The sequence below is a fragment of the Cebus imitator genome, unplaced genomic scaffold (genome assembly GCF_001604975.1).
Source record: "Cebus imitator isolate Cc_AM_T3 unplaced genomic scaffold, Cebus_imitator-1.0 Scaffold123, whole genome shotgun sequence".
In the NCBI taxonomy this organism is placed as follows: Eukaryota; Metazoa; Chordata; class Mammalia; order Primates; family Cebidae; genus Cebus; species Cebus imitator.
In genome coordinates, this window is record NW_016107438.1 from 5,131,577 (window position 1) to 5,151,051 (window position 19,475).

At 36.8% G+C, this 19,475-nt stretch overlaps 1 protein-coding gene across 3 annotated transcripts in view; it reads right to left on the bottom strand.

The window, feature by feature from the left end:
* The window catches only part of CA10 (carbonic anhydrase 10), a 538,166-nt gene that overhangs the window by 381,100 nt on the left and 137,591 nt on the right, over positions 1 to 19,475 (bottom strand). The window contains exon 2 of one of the 3 annotated variants that reach the window (XM_037742584.1): positions 15,992 to 16,124. The exons of the other annotated variants lie outside the window; for them this stretch is intronic. Within the exon in view, the coding sequence (XP_037598512.1) occupies positions 15,992 to 15,995 (4 nt within the window). The 5' untranslated portion in view covers positions 15,996 to 16,124. The remainder of the gene's footprint in view (positions 1 to 15,991; positions 16,125 to 19,475) is intronic. 3 annotated transcript variants of the gene reach the window in all.

The following is a 19,475-nucleotide window of genomic DNA, read 5'->3' on the forward strand; positions in this document are numbered from 1 at the left end:
ATAAAAAACAGAACTAAAGTAGATCTACTATTTAAACCAGCAATCCCACTTCTTGGTATCTACCCAGAGGTACTTGCAAATGCATGTTTATAGCAGCACAATTTGCAATCGCAAAAATATGGAACCAATGCAGATGCCCATCCATCAACCAGTGGATAAAAAAATGTGCTGTGTGTTTACGTGTTTGTATATACACATACATCATGGAATATTAGCCATAAAAAGGAACGAAATAATGGCATTCACAGCAATCTGGATGGAAGCGGAGACTACTGGTCTAAGTGAAGTAACCTAGGAATGGAAAACCAAACATTGTATGTTCTCACTCATATGTGGGAGCTAAGCTATGAGGATGCAAAGGCATAGAATGATACACTGGACTTTGGGGACTCAGAGGAAAAGGTGGGGAATGGTGAGGGATAAAAGACTGCACATTGAGTAGTTTGCACTACTCAGGTGATGAGTTCAACGATATCCCAGAAATCACCATGAAATAATGTAAAGACCACCTGAAACATTTTTATATTTTGTTCAACATGGATTTATTAATATATTTTTATTTCAGAAAAAGGCATGTTAGTGTTATTTCAATCAGACTCAGAAAAGCTGATGTAATCAAATCAAAAACTTAACTCCATTCTATCAGTAGATGATTAAGGTTTCAGTTCTATGAGCAGGGAGTGAAGTCAAGTTTCAGCAAATTTACTGAGGAGAATGATGAGAAGCAGCATGAAAGGTGGAATGCTACCACACAAGCAGTGGGGCCACAGTGACGTGGGATCCTGTCCTGAGTCAGCTAATTACCAACCTGGGAAAGTTACTTAGCCCTTGTGAGCCTTACTTTCTATGCCTAAGAACTGAGAATTATAATTCTGATTTGAAGAAAGGTTGTTAAGAATACTGAAATATACGTATGCTCCTAATACCATATTTGGAGCCTATCATTTATGTTATAATTTGTGATCCTTTATCATGATCATTTATGATGATGATGATGAAAATTTTCCACAAAGTCAGCAATTCTGGGCTTAACAGCCCTATGGTCAGCCTTGCAAATTAGAACTTGAGTTTTTGCTGCAGTCAGGTAGAAGTTTGTCCTCAGGGTCATGATCATGACGGTACGCTCTGGTGCAAACACTTAATGGCAATTTTAAGTTTCATTTTCAATGGTTTGGTTATTAATCTTTTTAAAATAATCATAATACAGTGGAATAGTCCATCATAAGAAGAAGATACAGCCAAATAATTTTTTTCAGTTATATTAACCAATATATAAAACATGAAATGCTTTATTAGAACAAATGAGGAAGAAAAATCTACTTTCACAAAAGAACATTTGGATTTTTTTCTGTACTATATATCAATGGTCTTTAATATGGGAGAGCTGTTTCCCACTTTATAATGAAAACGTATGTTAAATACACGTGCAACACAAGGACTGCATGTATAAGTGACATGACCCAGGAAGAACTACAGGAGATCATGATACAAACAAGGGTCTATGAATTGGTGGGGAAGAGAGAGCCATCAAGATGACAGAGACCAGAAATACATACTAATGGAGAAATGACTTCAACATTATGGAAGACACAGGCAAAAACTCAAAGAAATGAGAATTGCTTTCCCAGGTAACCAGTCTCAAGGATATGGTAGTGAAGACAGTTGTGTTTTAACATGATCCTCAGAAAAAGTGACAGAATAGTCTGTGAAGCCAGATAGGAGTGAAGGTGAACCCAAATCTGGGATGAGTGAGGGATGCCACACCAGGGATGAGGAGGAAGCCTGGCCAAGGAGACCTTCCACCTGGGAGCTCCAATATACCATGAACTGAGTTGGTTATGGTAGTTTGCCATTTATTAGGTATAATATTAATGCTAAGCAATTTGTTACAAGATCTCTGATAATCTTTATAATGATTCTGTGATGGTTATTATCTTGATACTACAGATGAAGAAACTGAGGGAAAAAAGATGTTAAGTGACTTTTGCTGATTCTTTTGAAATCCCTAATTACCACAAGAACCAAGGTTCAGTATTATTAACTTTATTTTCAGGTAAGAAACTGAAATTTGGAGACACTGAGTCACTTAACAATGACCATACAGATGACAGGTAGAAGAATCTAAATTTGAATATGGATCTGTGAGAAAACATAGAATCACATACATGCATATATGAGGACTTGAGATAATAATGCACTGTCTCCTACTATCCTAAATGGTAGACGCTGAGGCTAGGTCACATGGTTGTGAAATATCTACTATACACAATGATCAAAGTTTACAGAATTTTAGAGATGAAAGGGCCCTTAAAGTATCTTTTATTCCAATATGCTTACTTTATACATGAAGAAATACTCCAAGAGATGTAAATGGTCCAAAGTTAAACTACGTTCAATAATTATTAATATAAAGAATGGGAGTCATGCACATGAAGTCGAACCTGCCCCACCTACATGTGTAATTCTGTGATACCAAACAACATTTTCTAATTGTCTATAATTTTTCAATATCAAATAATTCTCTTTGTAAAAATAGAAAACTGGAGAATGTTAAGTTTGAACATAAAGGAAATGGAAATGTGTTAATTATTTTAAAATATCCTATTTTAAAGTTAGGTGGCTGTTAGTGGTTTTTTTTTTTTTTTTTTCTGCTCAGACTTGACCTTGAGGGGGCTTCCTCCGCCGTAAATAGGGAATTAGGAAAACTATGCCTATTTATCTAAAAGCAAAAATACCAATGTAGCTTATTTGCCAGCCAATGTGTATATGTAGACATCAATGTCATGTGAGAAATTTTAACTTAAATGCTGCAATGAGTATAAAAAAATCTTAAACTGATCAAGAAATCATCCTCTGGGAACCAGGAACAGCAAAACCAAAATTGTTCTATGGAAACACTTTTATAACCATCCTCACAAATAACTTCCACAGAAAAAGGGATAACCGTTGAATAAAAGATTCCTAGCCAAAATTAGAGACAGCAGGAGGAAATAAATCAACTTAGGAAGAGTCAGAGGCTAAAATCAAACAGGGAATGTATGCTGTAAGAACCAAAAATAATATATACTCTTGAAAAAGGACAACGTACTTATAATAAAAATGTAAAAGAAGAGATAGAAAGCACAATCATAATGAAAGAACAAGACCCCCTACAGGAAAAAGAAAAATCAGATTTAAAAAGAAACCAAAGTAGACTGATAAAAATAAAAATTATAATAAAATTAAAATGCAGTGGGTGTATTAAACAACAGATATGATTAGCCAAGAGGGCATTAGAGAATTGGAAAACAGATGTGAAGAAGCCACATAGAATTCAGCATACAGAGAGAAATATATATAAAAATGTAAAAGACAGATGAAGAGATATGGAGCGTAGAAACAGATTACCTTCCAAGAAACAATTTATTTGAGTATATACTTGTGGCTTGTTAGTCTTCCCTTATGTCTTTGATGATAATATTTAACTGGCTTCCCCTGTTGATTTTGTGATATCTGAGTTACTTACACATTCAGAAGTAGCTTACAGTCATCCCACAGTATCCACAGGGGACTGGTTTCAGAATCCCACTCTGATATCAGAATCCGTAGTTGCTCAAGTCCTTTATATAAAATAACATAGTATAGTTGATGCTCCATAGCTATAGTCTCCACATTTACAGAGAACTTACTGTGCTGTGCTGATCAAATTTTGATTCTCTTAACTCACGTAAGCATAGTATAAATTTAAATATTTATTAAATGAATACAAATAGAACTCTGGGAAACTAGAGGAAGCAAAGATAAATCATAACAAAAATATGATAGAAAGTGGTAGAAATTTGACCAAATATACCAGTAATCATGATGAAAATTGGAATTAAACTTCCATATTAAAAAACAGTATCAGATGCCATTTAGAAATAACTCAACCTTATAATAAAAAATTATAAATTCATATAAATTAATGAAAATTATAAATTCATATGAAAAAGGAAAGCACCAAGACAAGTCTAGAAATATAAGGAATGATGACTAATTATGCCAGATGATATCAGGACCTATACAAGTATAAGATGTAGACAACAACTAGACCAGTGGCAGAAGGGAAAGCCCAGACTCACATGCATTATGTAGGAAGCTGGAATATGAAGAACGTGGCATTAAAATCAATATGGACTTAAGGATAGACTATTTAACTTATTTTAGTCATTCAGCTGGCTGTAGGAAATAATTGGATCCCTACCTCATACTAATACAATTCAAAAATTTCATAGATATCAAAATGTAAAAAGCAAAATTATAAAATTTAGAGAGAAATATGAAATATTTTTATAACATTAGCATAGGGGAGGATTAATGAAATGGGGCACAAAATCTATCAGCTATCGAGGAAAAGTTAGATAAGTAGATAAATGTGACATATTAACATTTTTAATTGTCTGAATAAGCAAAGTTAAATGCCTTAGACTGGGAGAGGATATCTGCTGGGCACATAAGTGACATTAGTATTCAGAACTCTGACACATCAATAAAAAATAGTCAAATAATATAAACTAAAAACTCACCGTACAAGATGCCCAAGTGAGTGACTAGATGTTTATTTTCACTTGTAATTTAGAGAAATGCATATTTGAAAAACAAAGGTATCTATTCACATCATCAAAATCTTGCAATTAATTGGGCAAACATTTTAGAAAAGGAAATAGATAAATAATTGTGGTACATTTATACAATGTAATCCTCAAGATCAAATAAATAAACTATACCTACATATATGAATGTGGATATATTTCAAAATATAATTAAAAAGGCATGTTGCAAAGGACATATATAGTATGTGCAATAATTATGAACACATATATGTACCAAGAATAAAAGATGATATACTAACTTCAGTGTAGTGATCCCCTCTAGTGATCAAAAAAACCACAAAACACACACACAAAAAAACAAAAAAACTGGAATGAAGAAGAATATAAACATATAATGACACTTTGTCTATAAATAACACCTCTGAGACAATACTTGATTATTGTTGCTGCCATTTGTCTTTGGAACTACAACATGCTGGGATTGGGTCATGAAGCTGATGACTTGATGTAAGCTGCACAGATGTTAGTTTCCTCTTCACTGGCCTTTTAGCTCCTTAAAAGCAAACAGGGAGTTTGTCCCAAATAGTATATTTTTCAATGACTGATATAGTTCATAAAATGTTAGTTGTTAACAAAGAGCATGATGAGGAGAACACTGAATCAATGAACAAATCCTGAAACAGTAAATAGCTAGATCTTGAATGAACTTGAGAGGAAGTTACCCAAATTGAAAACTAAGGCTTAAGGAGGAAGGTAATTGCCAGAGGCCAAGTGACTGGTGAGAAGTAAGGTTTTATAAGCCACAGATCTCCATCTATTTCTTCTAAGCCAGTGTTGTGTAAAATTCTTTGTGTCAGAGACTTTCTTGAGAGTCTGAAGGAAACTTTAAGTCTTTCTTTAAGAAATGAGCACATACATGCAAAATTTGCATATAATTTCTGAAGCCTAAGATCTGAAACCTTACCTAAGGACACCCATGGTTAAGAATTTCTGTGGACAAGTCCTAGGCTACATGTTCTTGGTGTAAAATCTAATTGTGAATGCTACTTTTTATTTAAACAAAGCAGATATTCTTTTTGGTCAACTACCTTGGATGTAGGGAGGATCATTTTTAGAATGGGAGCTCCTCAGAGAAGGTAGTTTCCAGATGAGTGGAGATGGCCTTGGAGTAGACATTGGATAAGGATTGTGATGGATGGAGAACAACAGTCTTTTGTGGGGGGCACTGGAGTATGCTGCCATAGCTTGAACTGAGAGCTTTAACAGGCTGGGGTTTTCAGACACCTGGATTCAAAGCATTTCCATGCAAAGCATCCACAGCACTTTGTAGCCAGCCTTTCCCAAAATACAGGCACTCTTTCTGTTTTTAATTGTATAATTTGTCCTAAGAAATTAGAAGAAACAAAGAAAAGCCTTACAACTACAAGAAGAGATTTTTTTAAGGAAAGATCACCCCCACCATTTCATTAACTCTGTATTTCCAGTGCATTGCAGATTGCTGGGAACTTTAATCACCACTCAGTAAATGTATTGATTGCATTGATTGCAAAAAGCTAATTTGATATGCTTTGGATGTTTTGCCTTCTCCAAATCTCATGTTCAAATGTGACCTCCAATGTTGGGATCTAGTGGGAGGTGTTATTATGGGGGTGGATCCTCATAAATGTCTTGGTACTGTCCTCAAGGTAATGAGTGAATTCTCACTCTGAGTTTGTATGAGACCTAGCTGTTTCAAAGAGTTTGGGGAAAGGTGTGGTGGCTCACACCTGTAATCCCAGCACTTTGGGAGGTTGAGTTGGATGGATCACTTGAGGTCAGAGATTCAAGACTAGCCTGGCCAACACAGTAAAACCCTGTCTCTACTAAAGATACAAAAATTATCCAGGCATGATGGCACATACCTGTAATCCCAGCTACTCAGGAGGCTGAGGTAGGAGCTGCCTGAAACTGGTAGTTGGAGGGTGCAGTGAGCCGAGATTGCACCACTGCCCTCCAGCCTAGGTGGCAGAATGAGACTCCGTCTCAAAATTAATTATTTAGTTAATTAATTAATCAAATAAAATGAAATAGTCTGGCACTTTCTTTCTTGCTCTATTGTTCCTTTCTCACCCTTTGACCTGCTTCTCCTTTATCTTCCACCATGATTGGAAGGTTCTTGAGGCTCTCACCAGAAGCAGATGCTGGTGAGATGCTTTCTGTACAGTCTGCAGAACTTTGAGCCAAATAAACCTCTTTTCTTTATAAATCACCCAATTTCAAATATTCCTCTATAGCTATACAAAGCAGATGAACACAGAAAATCGGTACTGAGGCATGGAGCACTGCTATAAAGATACCTGAAAATGTGGAAGCAGCTTTGGGACTTGGTAACTGGCAAATGTTGGAAGAGTTTGCAGGTTTCAGAAGAAGACAGGAAGATGAAGGTAAGTTTGGAAATTCTTAGAGACTTGTTAAGTGATTGTGACCAAAATGCTGATAGAAACATGGACAGTCAAGGCCAGGCTCTTTAACTGTTTTATGAAAATGAGGAAGTTATTGGGATCCAGAGTAAAATTTAACCATGTTACCTACTAGCAAAGAACTTAGCAGCACTGGGTCCATGTCCTAGTGATCTGTGGAAGTTTGAACTTAAGAGGGATGACTTAGGGTATCTGGTGGAAGAAATTTCTAAGCAGTAGTATTCAAGATGTGTCACAGCTGCTTCTAACAGCCTATAATTAATTAGGTGCAAGAGCAAAGGAATTACTTAAAGTTTGAATTTATAATTAAAAGGAATGCGGGGTGTAAAAATTTGGAAAATTTACAGCATGGCTTCATGGTAAAGAAGGAAAGACCTTTTCAGGAGAAAAATCCAAGCGGGCTGTAGAGCAACCACTTGCTAGAGAGATTCACGTGACTAGATGGGAGCCACGCACTCACAGCCAAGGCAATGGGATAAAGGCCTCAAAGGCATTTCACAAGTTTTTAAGACAGGCCCTTTTATCAAATGCCCAGAGGCCTGGAATGAAGAATGGCTTCATAAGCCAGGCCTGGGGCAGTGCTTCCCTGCACAGCCTCAGGACACCGCTCTCTGCTTCCTGGCTGCTCCAGCTCTGGCTGGGGCTTAAAGAGTCCCCGGTACAAATCCAACCAGCTGCTTCAGATGGTACAAGCTGTAAGCCTTTTCAGCTTCCACATGATGCAAAGTATTCAGGCCCTCAGAACCAAAGAGTGAAGGAGGCTTGCCAGCTTCCACCCAGATTTCAGAGGATGTATGGAAAAGCCTGGATACTCAGGTAGAAGTCTGCTTCAGGGGAAGAGCCCTCAGAGAGAGGCTCTGCTAGGGCAGTGCAGAGTGGAAGTCTGGGGTTGGAGGCCCCATACAAAGTCGCCACCAGCACACTACCTAGTGGAGCTGTAGGAAGGGTCACACTGCCCTCCAGACCAAATAATGGTAGAGCTACTTATACCCTCAGTCTGGAAAAGCTACAGGCAATAGACCCCAACCTGTGAGAGCAGCCATGGGGGCTGTACCTTGCAAACCCATACAGACAAGCCAGCCCAAGGCCTTAGGAGGCCACCCCTTGTGCCCATGTTCCCAGGATGCAAGATAGACTCAAAAGAGATTACTGTGGAAATGTAAGATTTAACATCTGCTCTGCTGTGTTTCAGGCCTGCATGGGCTTGTTACTCCTTTCTTTTGGCCAATTTCTCCCTTTTGGAATAGAAATATTTACCCAATGCCTGTACCATCATTGTATCTTGGAAGTAAATAACTTATTTTTGATTTGATCATCTCATGGGTAGAAGAAGCTTGCCTTAGAGAACTACCCTTCTAAGTATAAATGACTGAATTGATTGAATAAATGAATGTTTGTGTGTGTGTGTGTGTGTGTGTGTGAACGCATGTGTATGCACGCATGTGTAAACCTCAGATATTTTAATACAATTATATAATTTTACAGGGCTTAATGCATCTATCTTGTTGATTGCAAGTAAATGCATATGCAAAATTCTAAATAAAAGAGTATGTAAGGAGTTAAAAAAAAGAAGCTTGCCTTGAGTAACAGATGAGTCTAAGTCCCTTAGACTTTTGAGTGATGTTGGAATGAGTTAAGACTTTTGGGGACTGTTGGGAAGGAATGATTGTATTTTGCAAAGTGAGGTGAACATGAAATTTGGAGGACCAGGGAAGAAATAATATGGTATGGATGTTTTGCCATCTCCAAATCTCATGTTCAAATGTGGCCTCCAATGTTGGAGGTGGACCTAGTGGGAGGTGTTTGGATCATGGGGGTAGATCCCTCATAAATGGCTTAGTGCTGTCCCCATGATAATGAGTGAGTTCTCATTCTGTAAGTTCACATGATCTCTGTTTGTTTAAAAGTGACTGACCCTCCTTCCTCTATCTCTTGCTCCCTCTCCGACCATGTGACATGCTTGCTCCCACTTTCCATCTACCATGATTGGAAGCTTCCAGAGACCATCACCAAAAGAAGATTCTGATGCCATGCTTCCTGTACACCCAGAAGAATTACAAGACAAATAAACCTCTTTTGTTTGTAAATTACAGCATTCCAGGTGTTCCTTTATAGCAGCACAAAACAGAATAACATATCATTCTAGCTTCTTTCACAAACACCAAGATTCAGACATTTTAGTGGTTTAAAATTGACGTCAAGATTCTCTTGTTTTTATTCCATTATTTTCCTTAATGAACAAAATGTTAGTTGTGAAATTATACATTTTACTGAAATTTAGTATAGCCACTTACATTACTGTTGTATATTGTAAACATGTTAATGTTTCTTTGTATTGTCTCATACCAAAAATGTTATCTTTGACTGATTCACCCTCTCTGAATACGGCGAGAGAAGGGTTATTTTGATTTGTCAATCCCACAAGCAGCTTTCAGCAGATAAAAGGGACTTTCTTACATGCAACAATCCAAGCATACACGTTATAATTTTTTTTACAATGTTTAAATTGATGTATACAACACATGCAGAAAAGTGCACAAATGATAAATATATAATCTGATTCATTTCTACAAAGTGAATACCTCTACATCTTTGCCACCTAAAATCTAGGTCCTACAATGAAAAATGGAATACTACCAGCATCCCAGAAGTCCCAGGTGGAAGTAGGAATACTGAAGAAGTATTTTGTAATTTCCATGTAATTGCTTCTTTGATCCATGTGTTATTTAGAAATATGTTGCCTAGCTTTCCAATATTGGAAATACATTTGGGAATTTTCTAGTTATATTCCTGTTATTTACTTACAGTGTAATATCACTGTGAAGAGAATATATATATATTATATATATATTCACACACACAATTGGCTTGGTGTTTTCTGGTTTTTTTTTTTTAATTGTTATATTAGTTGTTGAGAACTGTTGTTATAGTCTCCTACTATAATTATAGATTGTTCTATTCTTCACTTAGTTCTATCAATTTTTGCTTTACTGAAAGTGAGTCTATGATTTGAGGTGAGTACAAATTTAGAACCGATATATCTTTTTAGTGAATTGACCCTTCTATTATTGTAAAATGTCCTGTTTACTTCTAGTAATGTTTTTGCCTTAAATCTCTATTACCTTAAACAATTTGGATGATATATTTTCAGATATTTTTGGCACTTCCTGAAAACGCAAGCTTTTAGAAGCTTCAAATTTAATGATGCCCTTTCCACATTTTATATCATGGTTTTAGGGGGTATTTTAGTTCTATATAACTTTTAAACTCAAAACAATATTAGCATTATATTTTAATACCACTTTATAGGGTCAATATCAATTTATATGTATACTTTTCCCTCATTACTTCCTGAATTTTCTTGCTTCAATCTAGGATCATTTTTATTCTGCCTAAAGTATTCACTTGTATTTTGTTTAGTTCAAATATGTCAGTTTTTGTTTGACTAAAAATATGTTTTGTCTTCACACTGAAAGGATAATTTTACTTGGTATAGAATTTCAAAATTTATGTGATTTGCTTTAATTCTTAAAAATGTCATTCGATTTATTCTGCCTTCCATAACTTTTATTCAACTTCTATTTTAGATTCGGGGTTTACATGAGTGAGTTTGTTACACAGGTATATCGCATGATGCTGAGATTTGGGGGATGATTGATTACACCACCCAGGTAGTAAACATAGTACCCAATAAACAGTTTTTCAACCCTTGCCCATCCTTCTTTACCTTCTCCAGTAATCCCTAGTTCTATTGTTGCCATCTTTGTGTCCATGTGTACCTAATGTTTAGCTACCATGTAAGAGTGCATGTAGTATTTGGGCTTCTGCTTTTGTTAGTTAGTTTGCTTAGATAATGGCCTCCAGCATCACTCATTGTTGCTGCAAAGGACATGATTTTGTTCTTTTTTAAATTGCTGTGTAGTTTTACATGGTTTATATGTGCCACATTTTATTGATCCAATCTACCATTGATGGGTATCAAGGTTGATTCCATGTAACAAACATACTCTTGTACTCCCTGAATCTAAAATAAAAGTTGAATAAAAGTTATGGAAGGCAGAATAAATGGAATTACATTTTTTAAGAAAGCAAATCACAGATATTTTGAAATTCTGTACCAATTATGGGCATCGAGGTTGATTCTATGTCTTTGCCATTGTGAATACCACGGCAATGAACATATGAGTATATGTTTCTTTTTGGTAGAACGATTAATTTTACTTTGGAAATATACCCAGTAATGGGATTGCTGGGTTGAAGAGTCATTCTATATCTTTAGTTCTTTGGGAAATCTTCAAACTTCTTTCCACAGTTATTGAACTAATTTATATTCCCACCAACAGTGTGTACGCATTCCCTTACCTCTGCAACCTTGTCAATATTTGCTATTTTTCTATTTTTAATAGTCATGCTGATTGATTTGAGATCTCACTGTAATTTTGATTTGCATTTCTCTGATAATTAGTAATGCTGTATGTCTTCTTTTCAGAAGAATTAAATAAAAATCTGTACAAAGGATTAAGAAAACAAAAGGTTATTTTTTGTAAGGGTAAAAAAGATTAATAGACCACTAGCTAGATTAACAAAGAAAAAAAGGGAGAGTATCCAAATAAGCATTATCAGAAATAACAAAGGTGACATTACAACCTATCCCACAGAAACATAAAAGTAACTCAGAGATTATTATGAATACCTCTATACATAAAAGAGAAAATCTAGAGAAAATGAATAAATTCCTGGGAACACACAACCTTCCAAGATTACATCAGGAAGAAATTGAAACCCTGAACAGAACAATATCATGTGCCAGAATTGAATCAGTCATTAAAAGACTACCAACCAAAAACGGCCCAGGACCAGATGGATTCACAGCTACATTCTACCAGACATACAAAGGAGAGTTGGTACCAACCCCTACTGAAACTATTCTAGAAAATCGAGGAGGAGAGACTCCTTCTTAATTCATTCAACGAACTCAGCATCACCTCGACATTAAAGCCCAGCAAAGACCCAATGAGAAAAGAAAACTACAGAATGCTACCCCTGATGAACACAGATATGAAAATCCTCAACAAAATACTAGCAAAGTGAGTCTAGCATCACAGCAAAATGTTAATTCACCACAATCAAGCAGGTGTTATTCCTGGGTTGCAAAGCTGGTTTAACATCCGCAAATAGGTAAATGTGATTCATGACATGAACAGAGTTAAAAACACAAACCATATGATCATCTTGATAGACACAGAAAGATTTCAGTAAAACCCAACATATCTTCATGTTAAAAAAACCCTCAATAAAGTAACCACTGAAAGAACATATCTCAAAATTATTGGTGCCATCTGTGACAAACCCACAGCCAACATCATACTGAATAGGCAAAAGCTAGAAAGATTCCCCTTAATAACTAAAACAAGGAAAGGATGCCCATTCTCACCACTCCTGTTTAACTGAGTACTGAAACTCCTAGCCAGACCAATCTGGCAAGAGAAAGAAATAAAATTTATCCAAATAGGAAAAAAGTCAAATTATCTTTCATTGCTGACTACATGATTTTATACCTAGACAACTCTAAAGTCTCCACTAAAAGGCTCCTAAAACTGATAAACAACTTCAGTAAAGTTTCAAGATACAACATAAATGTACAAAAATCAGTGCCATTTCTATATACCAATAATCTTCAAGCTGAAAGCCAAATCAAGAACACAATCCCATTTACAATAGCAACAAAAATAAAATAACTAGGAATGCATCTAGCCAAGGGGTGAAAAGTTTCTGCAAGGAGAACTAACAAACACTGCTGAAAGAAATCACAGGTGACACAAACAAATGGAGAAACATTCCATGCTCACAAATTGGAAGAATCAATATCATTAAAACGAGCATATTGCCCAAAGCAATCTACAGATTTGATGCTATTCCTAGCAAACTGCCAATGTCTTTTTTCAAGGAATTGGAGTGTGAATCCTAAAATTCATATGGAATTCGAAAAGAGCCTAAATGGCTAAACAATCCTAAGCAAAAATAAAAGTCTGACTTCATCACATTACCCAGCTTCAAACTATATAACAAGGCTATAGTAATCAAAAAAGTAATGGTATTCGTGAGACAACAGACTCATACAGCAATGGAACAAAACAGAGAGCCCAGAAATAAAACTATATCCCTACAAACCAACCAATTGATCTTTGACAAAGTCAACAAAAATAAGCAATGGGGAAAAGGCTTTCCTTTTTTGTGTGAACATTTCCATTTATTAGATATTGATAAATTACACATTCTTTAGATAAGTTAAACATAAGCAGTATGGTTGCAATTGGCTTTTCTTTTTTTATTGTTATTATCCTTTAAGTTCTGGGGTACATGTGCAGAAATTGCAGGTTTGTTACATAGGTATACACATGCCATGGTGGTTTGCTGCATCCATCCCCCATTATTAATATTAGGAATTTGTCCTACAGTTAATCCCTTCCCAATCCACCAACTCCCTGCTATTCCTCCCATACCCCACACCCCCCAACAGGTCCCGGTGTGTGATGTTCTCCTCCCCGTGTCCATTTGTTCTCATTGTTAAACATCCACTTATGAGTGAGAACATGCAGTGTTTGGTTTTCTGTTTTTGTGTCAGTTTGCTGAGAATGATGGTTTCCAGCTTCATCCATGTCCTTGCAAAGGACATGAACTCATCCTTTTTTATGGCTGCATAGCATTCCATGGTGTATATATGTCACATTTTCTTTATCCAGTCTATCATTGATGGGCATTTGGGTTGGTTCCAACTCTTTGCTACTGTGAACAGTGCCACAATAAACATTTGTGTGCATGTCACTTTATAATCCTTTGTGTATATACCCAGTAAAAGGATTACTTGGTCAAATGGTATTTCTATTTCTAGATCCTTGAGGAATTGCCACACTATCTTCCATAATGGTTGAACTAATTTACACTCCCACCAACAGTGTAAATCTTTCCTATTTCTCCACAACCTTTGCAATGGGGAAAGGACTTTCTATTCAATAAATGGTGTTGGGACAATGGCTGTGCATATGCAGAATGAAACTAAACCTCTATCTTTCACTATAAACAAAAATCAATTCAAGATGGATTAAAGATTTAAATGTAAGACCTAAAACTCTAAAATCCTGTAAGAAAACAAAGGAAATACCCTAATGGACATGGGCCTTAGCAAAGAATTTGAACTAAGCCCTCAAGAGCAACCGCAACAAAAAAAAAACAACCCAAATTTACAAATGAAATGTGATTCAACTAATGAGATTCTGCACAGCAAAAGAAACTATCAACAGGGTAAACAGCTTACAGAATGGCCAAAAAAAAAAAAAAAAAACCACAAACTATGCATGCAACCAAGGTCTACTACGCAGAATGTAAAAGGAAATTAAACAATTCAACAAGCAAAAAACAACCCCATTAAAAAGTGGGCAACAGACATAATTTGTATTGAATAAAGTCTGCATTTTATTTCTTTTTCTTTAAAGAAAAAAAAAGTTATATGTCTCTTTTCCTTCTGTCTATATTTAAATTTTTTACTTTTTTTTTTTTTTAACAGTTTTACTGTTTTTACCTATGGGTAGTTTTGTTTTATTCTTCTTGGGGTTTGACAGGTTTTTTGGCTCTGTGGGTTAGTGTGTTTATCAGTTTTAGGACATTCCCACCCATTGCCTCATCAAACATGACTCCTACCTTATTCTGCACTTCCCTTCTCTCTGGGCTCTTGGCTGCTTCGGGCTTGGTAACCTCAGTTACTGTAAAAACCTTTCTGGGATATTTTTAAATCATTTTATGCACATTATCTAGTTCTCTGCAAAAGGATCAATCTGATCTAAGCTAATCCTCCATAGCCAGAAGGAGAACATTCCCTTTTGAGGTGATACTTCTTATACTGTCATAATCCTAGCCATAGACTGAACACATAATATACTTATTTTTACTTAGACATAGTCACATATGTGAAATGTGAGCAAAGTTTAAGTTATGTAAGAAGATAATAATGTTGAGCCTATTAAGTAACATTAAGATCTGCTGTTCTTGTCACCAATTGCCCTAAATGAGAGTACTAGGGCAATGTGACCTCACTATAAACCCATGCATGCTTGTGGGGCTGCCAAATCGCAAGCTGGAGTCAGTAGCCTGTAGGGTAAAGCTTTCAGAAATCCCAAGCCGAAGAGAAGCAGAGGAAGGGAACCACATGAATGATGAAGCAGCGTGGTATACTGCATATTGGAAGATATCCAGAAGCACTTTGGGGCCCTTACAGGCTACTTTCTTATCCATAGATGATGCCCAGGCCTCCCTCTAAAAACAGATAATTCTCTAAGCTTCAGGTTTCTTAAAATGATAATCATGATTATATTACATGCTGGTAGTGACTGAAAATAATAAATATGCAAAGTACTTAGAATAGTGTCTCATTCATGGTAACTGCTTAATAAGTCAAAGCTATCATAATGGTGATAGTGATAATGATGACTATGCATAAGATATTGATGATCATGAAGTAAAAATGATTATCATTATCAGGAAAAAGAGGATATCATATATACAGTATATGCATATATACACTCCCCCCAAAAGTCCGTTATGACGGAATGCTAGACTTCTCCTTTTCCCTTGACCTTAATATACAGTAGATATATATGCTTGAATCATCCCAAAACCTTCCCTCCCAACCCCTGGTTCATGGAAAAAATGTCTTACATATACAGACATACTGTATATTAAGGTCAAGGGAAAAAGGGAAGTCTAGTATTTACCGCTTTTAAAATCTATTTTCTATTGTAAAGTGGTCATGCTTCTGAGCCTCCATCTGATTGAACTGGCTGAGTTCTATACAAGGGTGCCAGTGTCTTAAACAGGGTCTCTGTGACATAGGACATACCTCCACCTGGGTTCTACTCCACTTTCCTTCATACCAGTAATGTCAAGGAGAAAATAAAGCTAACTTACTCATTGTCAGAGCTTGAAGAAGGACTTCACACTAGTTTAGATAGCTCAGAATTTCAGGATGATTAATAAACAAGGGCTCCAAGGAGAAACAGCACATACTTCAGAAGAGACACATTCCTCATTGTGGCTCTTGCTGGAAAATATTGATAATAGAAAGCAATTTTCCCAAGGCTCATTCACATAGGACTAGATGGATTTTTGCTTCAAATACACTGCATTTTTGAAAGAGGATAATTAAAAAAAAATCTAACTGCCACTTAAACCAAATGGGTAAGGCACCTAGATAGAAAATGATAAAATCAGGACAGTGCCATTTCTATATATGAACAACTTTCCTGTCTTCATTTAACTTAGGATATTTTTGATTGTAGAGAAGTAAAACATGCATAAAATGCCATCCTTTCCAGCATGTGATAGGCAATTTTGTTGATACAAATGGATTTGATTATTGCTTTTAAAGCTGTGGATTGACTGTGGAAAGACAGAATTGACGGTGACAGGGAAGAGATGGAAGCCATACGGGAATGGCTGAGGAAATAAATTGGCCAGGATATATTTTTATGCTTTTTTATGTACAAAGAAAAAATACATAGTATATATGTACATATGTGTATATTACATATAAATATTATATATGTGTGCATACATATACATGTACACACAGAAGGAAAATACCTTTTAAATGGAGGGAAGCATAACAGTCTTCCTCTAATCTGGCTGAAGTTAAGATTCTAGCAAATATGGGCTCCCATACATAAGTAAACTTGTCCCAGTGAAGACAGAGGAAATTGTCTAAGAAACTCAAAGGGTCTTCCACTGAGGAAGAACAGACTGACGTAAGTTAGGGGCCCCATAAAGCTGAGGATGCTTCATCAAAGCGAGCATAAATGTACACTAGAGTAAAATTACATAAGCCTCCAAGTCTCCTCTGAACCACCACTATCTAGGACTTGAAGAATCTCACTTTCCTCTCTCATACAACTCCCATGGTTCTCTACTCAACAGCATCTACCACGTCCCCCTTTTCTTTCTAGCTTAATCCTCCCAGGGATCTAGAGTTTTCAAAACCAGAGGCCTCCTAGAGGAGCGGTCTCCATCATATTGTCTGTTTTGACACAGCTAATAAAGACATACCCAGGACTGGGTAATTTATAAAAGAAAGAGGTTTCATTGAGTCACAGTTTAGCATGGCTGGGGAGGACTCAGGAAACTAACAAAAGGGGAAGCCAACAGGTCCTTCTTTACATGGTGGCGGCAAGAAGTGCTGAGCCAGAGGGGAAAAAGCCCCTTATAAAACCATCATATCTTGAGAGAGCTCATTATTAGAAGAACAGCACCATGGGTGTAACTGCCCGCATGATTCAAGTACCACCCATGGGCTCCTTCCCACAACATATGGGGATGATGGGAGCTACAATTCAACATGAGACTTGAATGAGGACACAGCCAAGTCATGTCATTAATGTTTCTGGCATGAGGAACCAGTTTCATGTAAGACATTTTTTTCATGGACCTGGGGTAGAGATTGGGGCGAAGGTTTCAGGATGATTCAAGCACATTACCTTTATTGTATACTTGATTTTTATTATTACATTGTAATATTTAATTTTTATACAACCTTATCATAATGTAGAATCAATTGGAATCTGGAACGTAATGTAAAATCACGGAATCCCGGAACTAGATGGTCCTATCCAGGGGTGATGGGAGACAGTGACAGATCATCAGGCATTATTAGATTCTTGTAAGGAGCATGCAACCTAGATCCCTTGCATGTGCAGTTCACAACAGGGTTTGCCCTCCTATGAGAATCCAAAGCAGCCACTGATCTGATAGGAGCTAGAACTCAGGTGGTATGAGTGATGGGGAGTGACTGTAAATGCAGATGAAGCTTCCCTCACTCACCTGCTGCTGCTCACCTCCTGCTGTGTGGCCCAGTCCCTAACATGCCTGAGACTGGTATGGGTGTAGAGGGTGGGGGGTGCTGGAGGCTCCTCTCCTAGAGGAAAGGAAATGCAACAGACTTTCTTCTTGGAATCCCCTCATTGGTTCTCGGTTTTCTCATCTATAGTAAGAGGGGTTTGAACTATAATTATCTGAAGTCTGCCCCAGCTGGGTGCTCTCGAAGTTAGGATCTAAAATTGGGGAAAGAAGACATGCACATAGGATAAGTTATATTTTAAAATCTATGTAGTGTAGGAAGGAAGGAAGCCCTGAGGCTGAAGTAGCGACATCCCACTCTTCTTACAGAAGCCATGTTCAGGAGAAAAGCAAGATGCAGATCATCATTCCCCTTTTCCCCTTCATCCCTACTCAGAAGCAGAGCTAATCTTTCTTAGGAAACAATCTCTTTCCAGAAGTGAACCAGATACTATGCTTTGCATTTTTCAGATGAGAAAGCTTTGAGCCAAAGTTGAGTAATTTGTCCACAGTGACACAGTTTATCTAATGAGCGGTAGGGAGAAATAAGTAGAAGACAGGGACAGTCATTTGACAGAATCTCACTTCCCTTGAACCCTTGTGTCAAGACCTTCTGGTATCCTACTTTCCATACTGGTAGGCTGGACTATTTTTGGCTCAGGTGAGTTCTCTCAAGCCGTCTTGCTGATCATCACTTTATATTGGCTGACCTCTCAGAATTTCCTCTCTGTAAACACAAGTAGCAATCTCTGAGTCCATGCCTCCCAGCGAGAGTAAGATAAATGAGATAATAAAGGTGAGAACAAAATGAGTTCCTCTTAATGATGGTGTTAAAAAAATCCATGAGGTACTATGGTGTTATTAACAAAATGCAAAAAAATCCATGAGGTACTATGGTGTTATTAACAAAATGCAGAGGCTGCAGAGTTACATTTGGCCAAATTCTTACACCTCTCCATTTTTTGGCAAGGAGACACATATATGAAATCAGTGTTTCTCAATAGTGAAAATGACAAGTGTGTGCTCATTTTTAAAGAAATCCACTCTATGCAAACCCAATTGACAGAAAAAGTGTACCAATCAAGGATCTATACATATAGCTATCTTTCACTAAACTATTCTAGTTTTCATTGTTTAAAAACTTCAATATATTTCATACTTTGTGGCATTTCAGTGAAACTGGAATTATAAAACAATAACTTCCTGAAAACCTTCTATTATTATTATTATTGTACTTTAGGTTCTGGGGTACATGCAGGATTGTTGCATAGGTACACACATGGCAATGTGGTTTGCTGCCTCCATCCCCACATCACCTACATCTGGCATTTCTCCCCACGTTATCCCTTCCTGACCTCCCCACCCCTCTGCTGTCCCTCCCTTGGGCACTCCCCAACAGACCACAGTGTGTGATGCTCCCCTCCCTGTGTCCATGTGTTCTCATTGTTCAACACCCGCCTATGAGTGAGAACATCTGGTGTTTGGTTTTCTGTTCTTGTGTCAATTTGCTGAGAATGATGGTTTCCAGATTTATTCAGGTCCCCACAAAGAATATGAACTCATC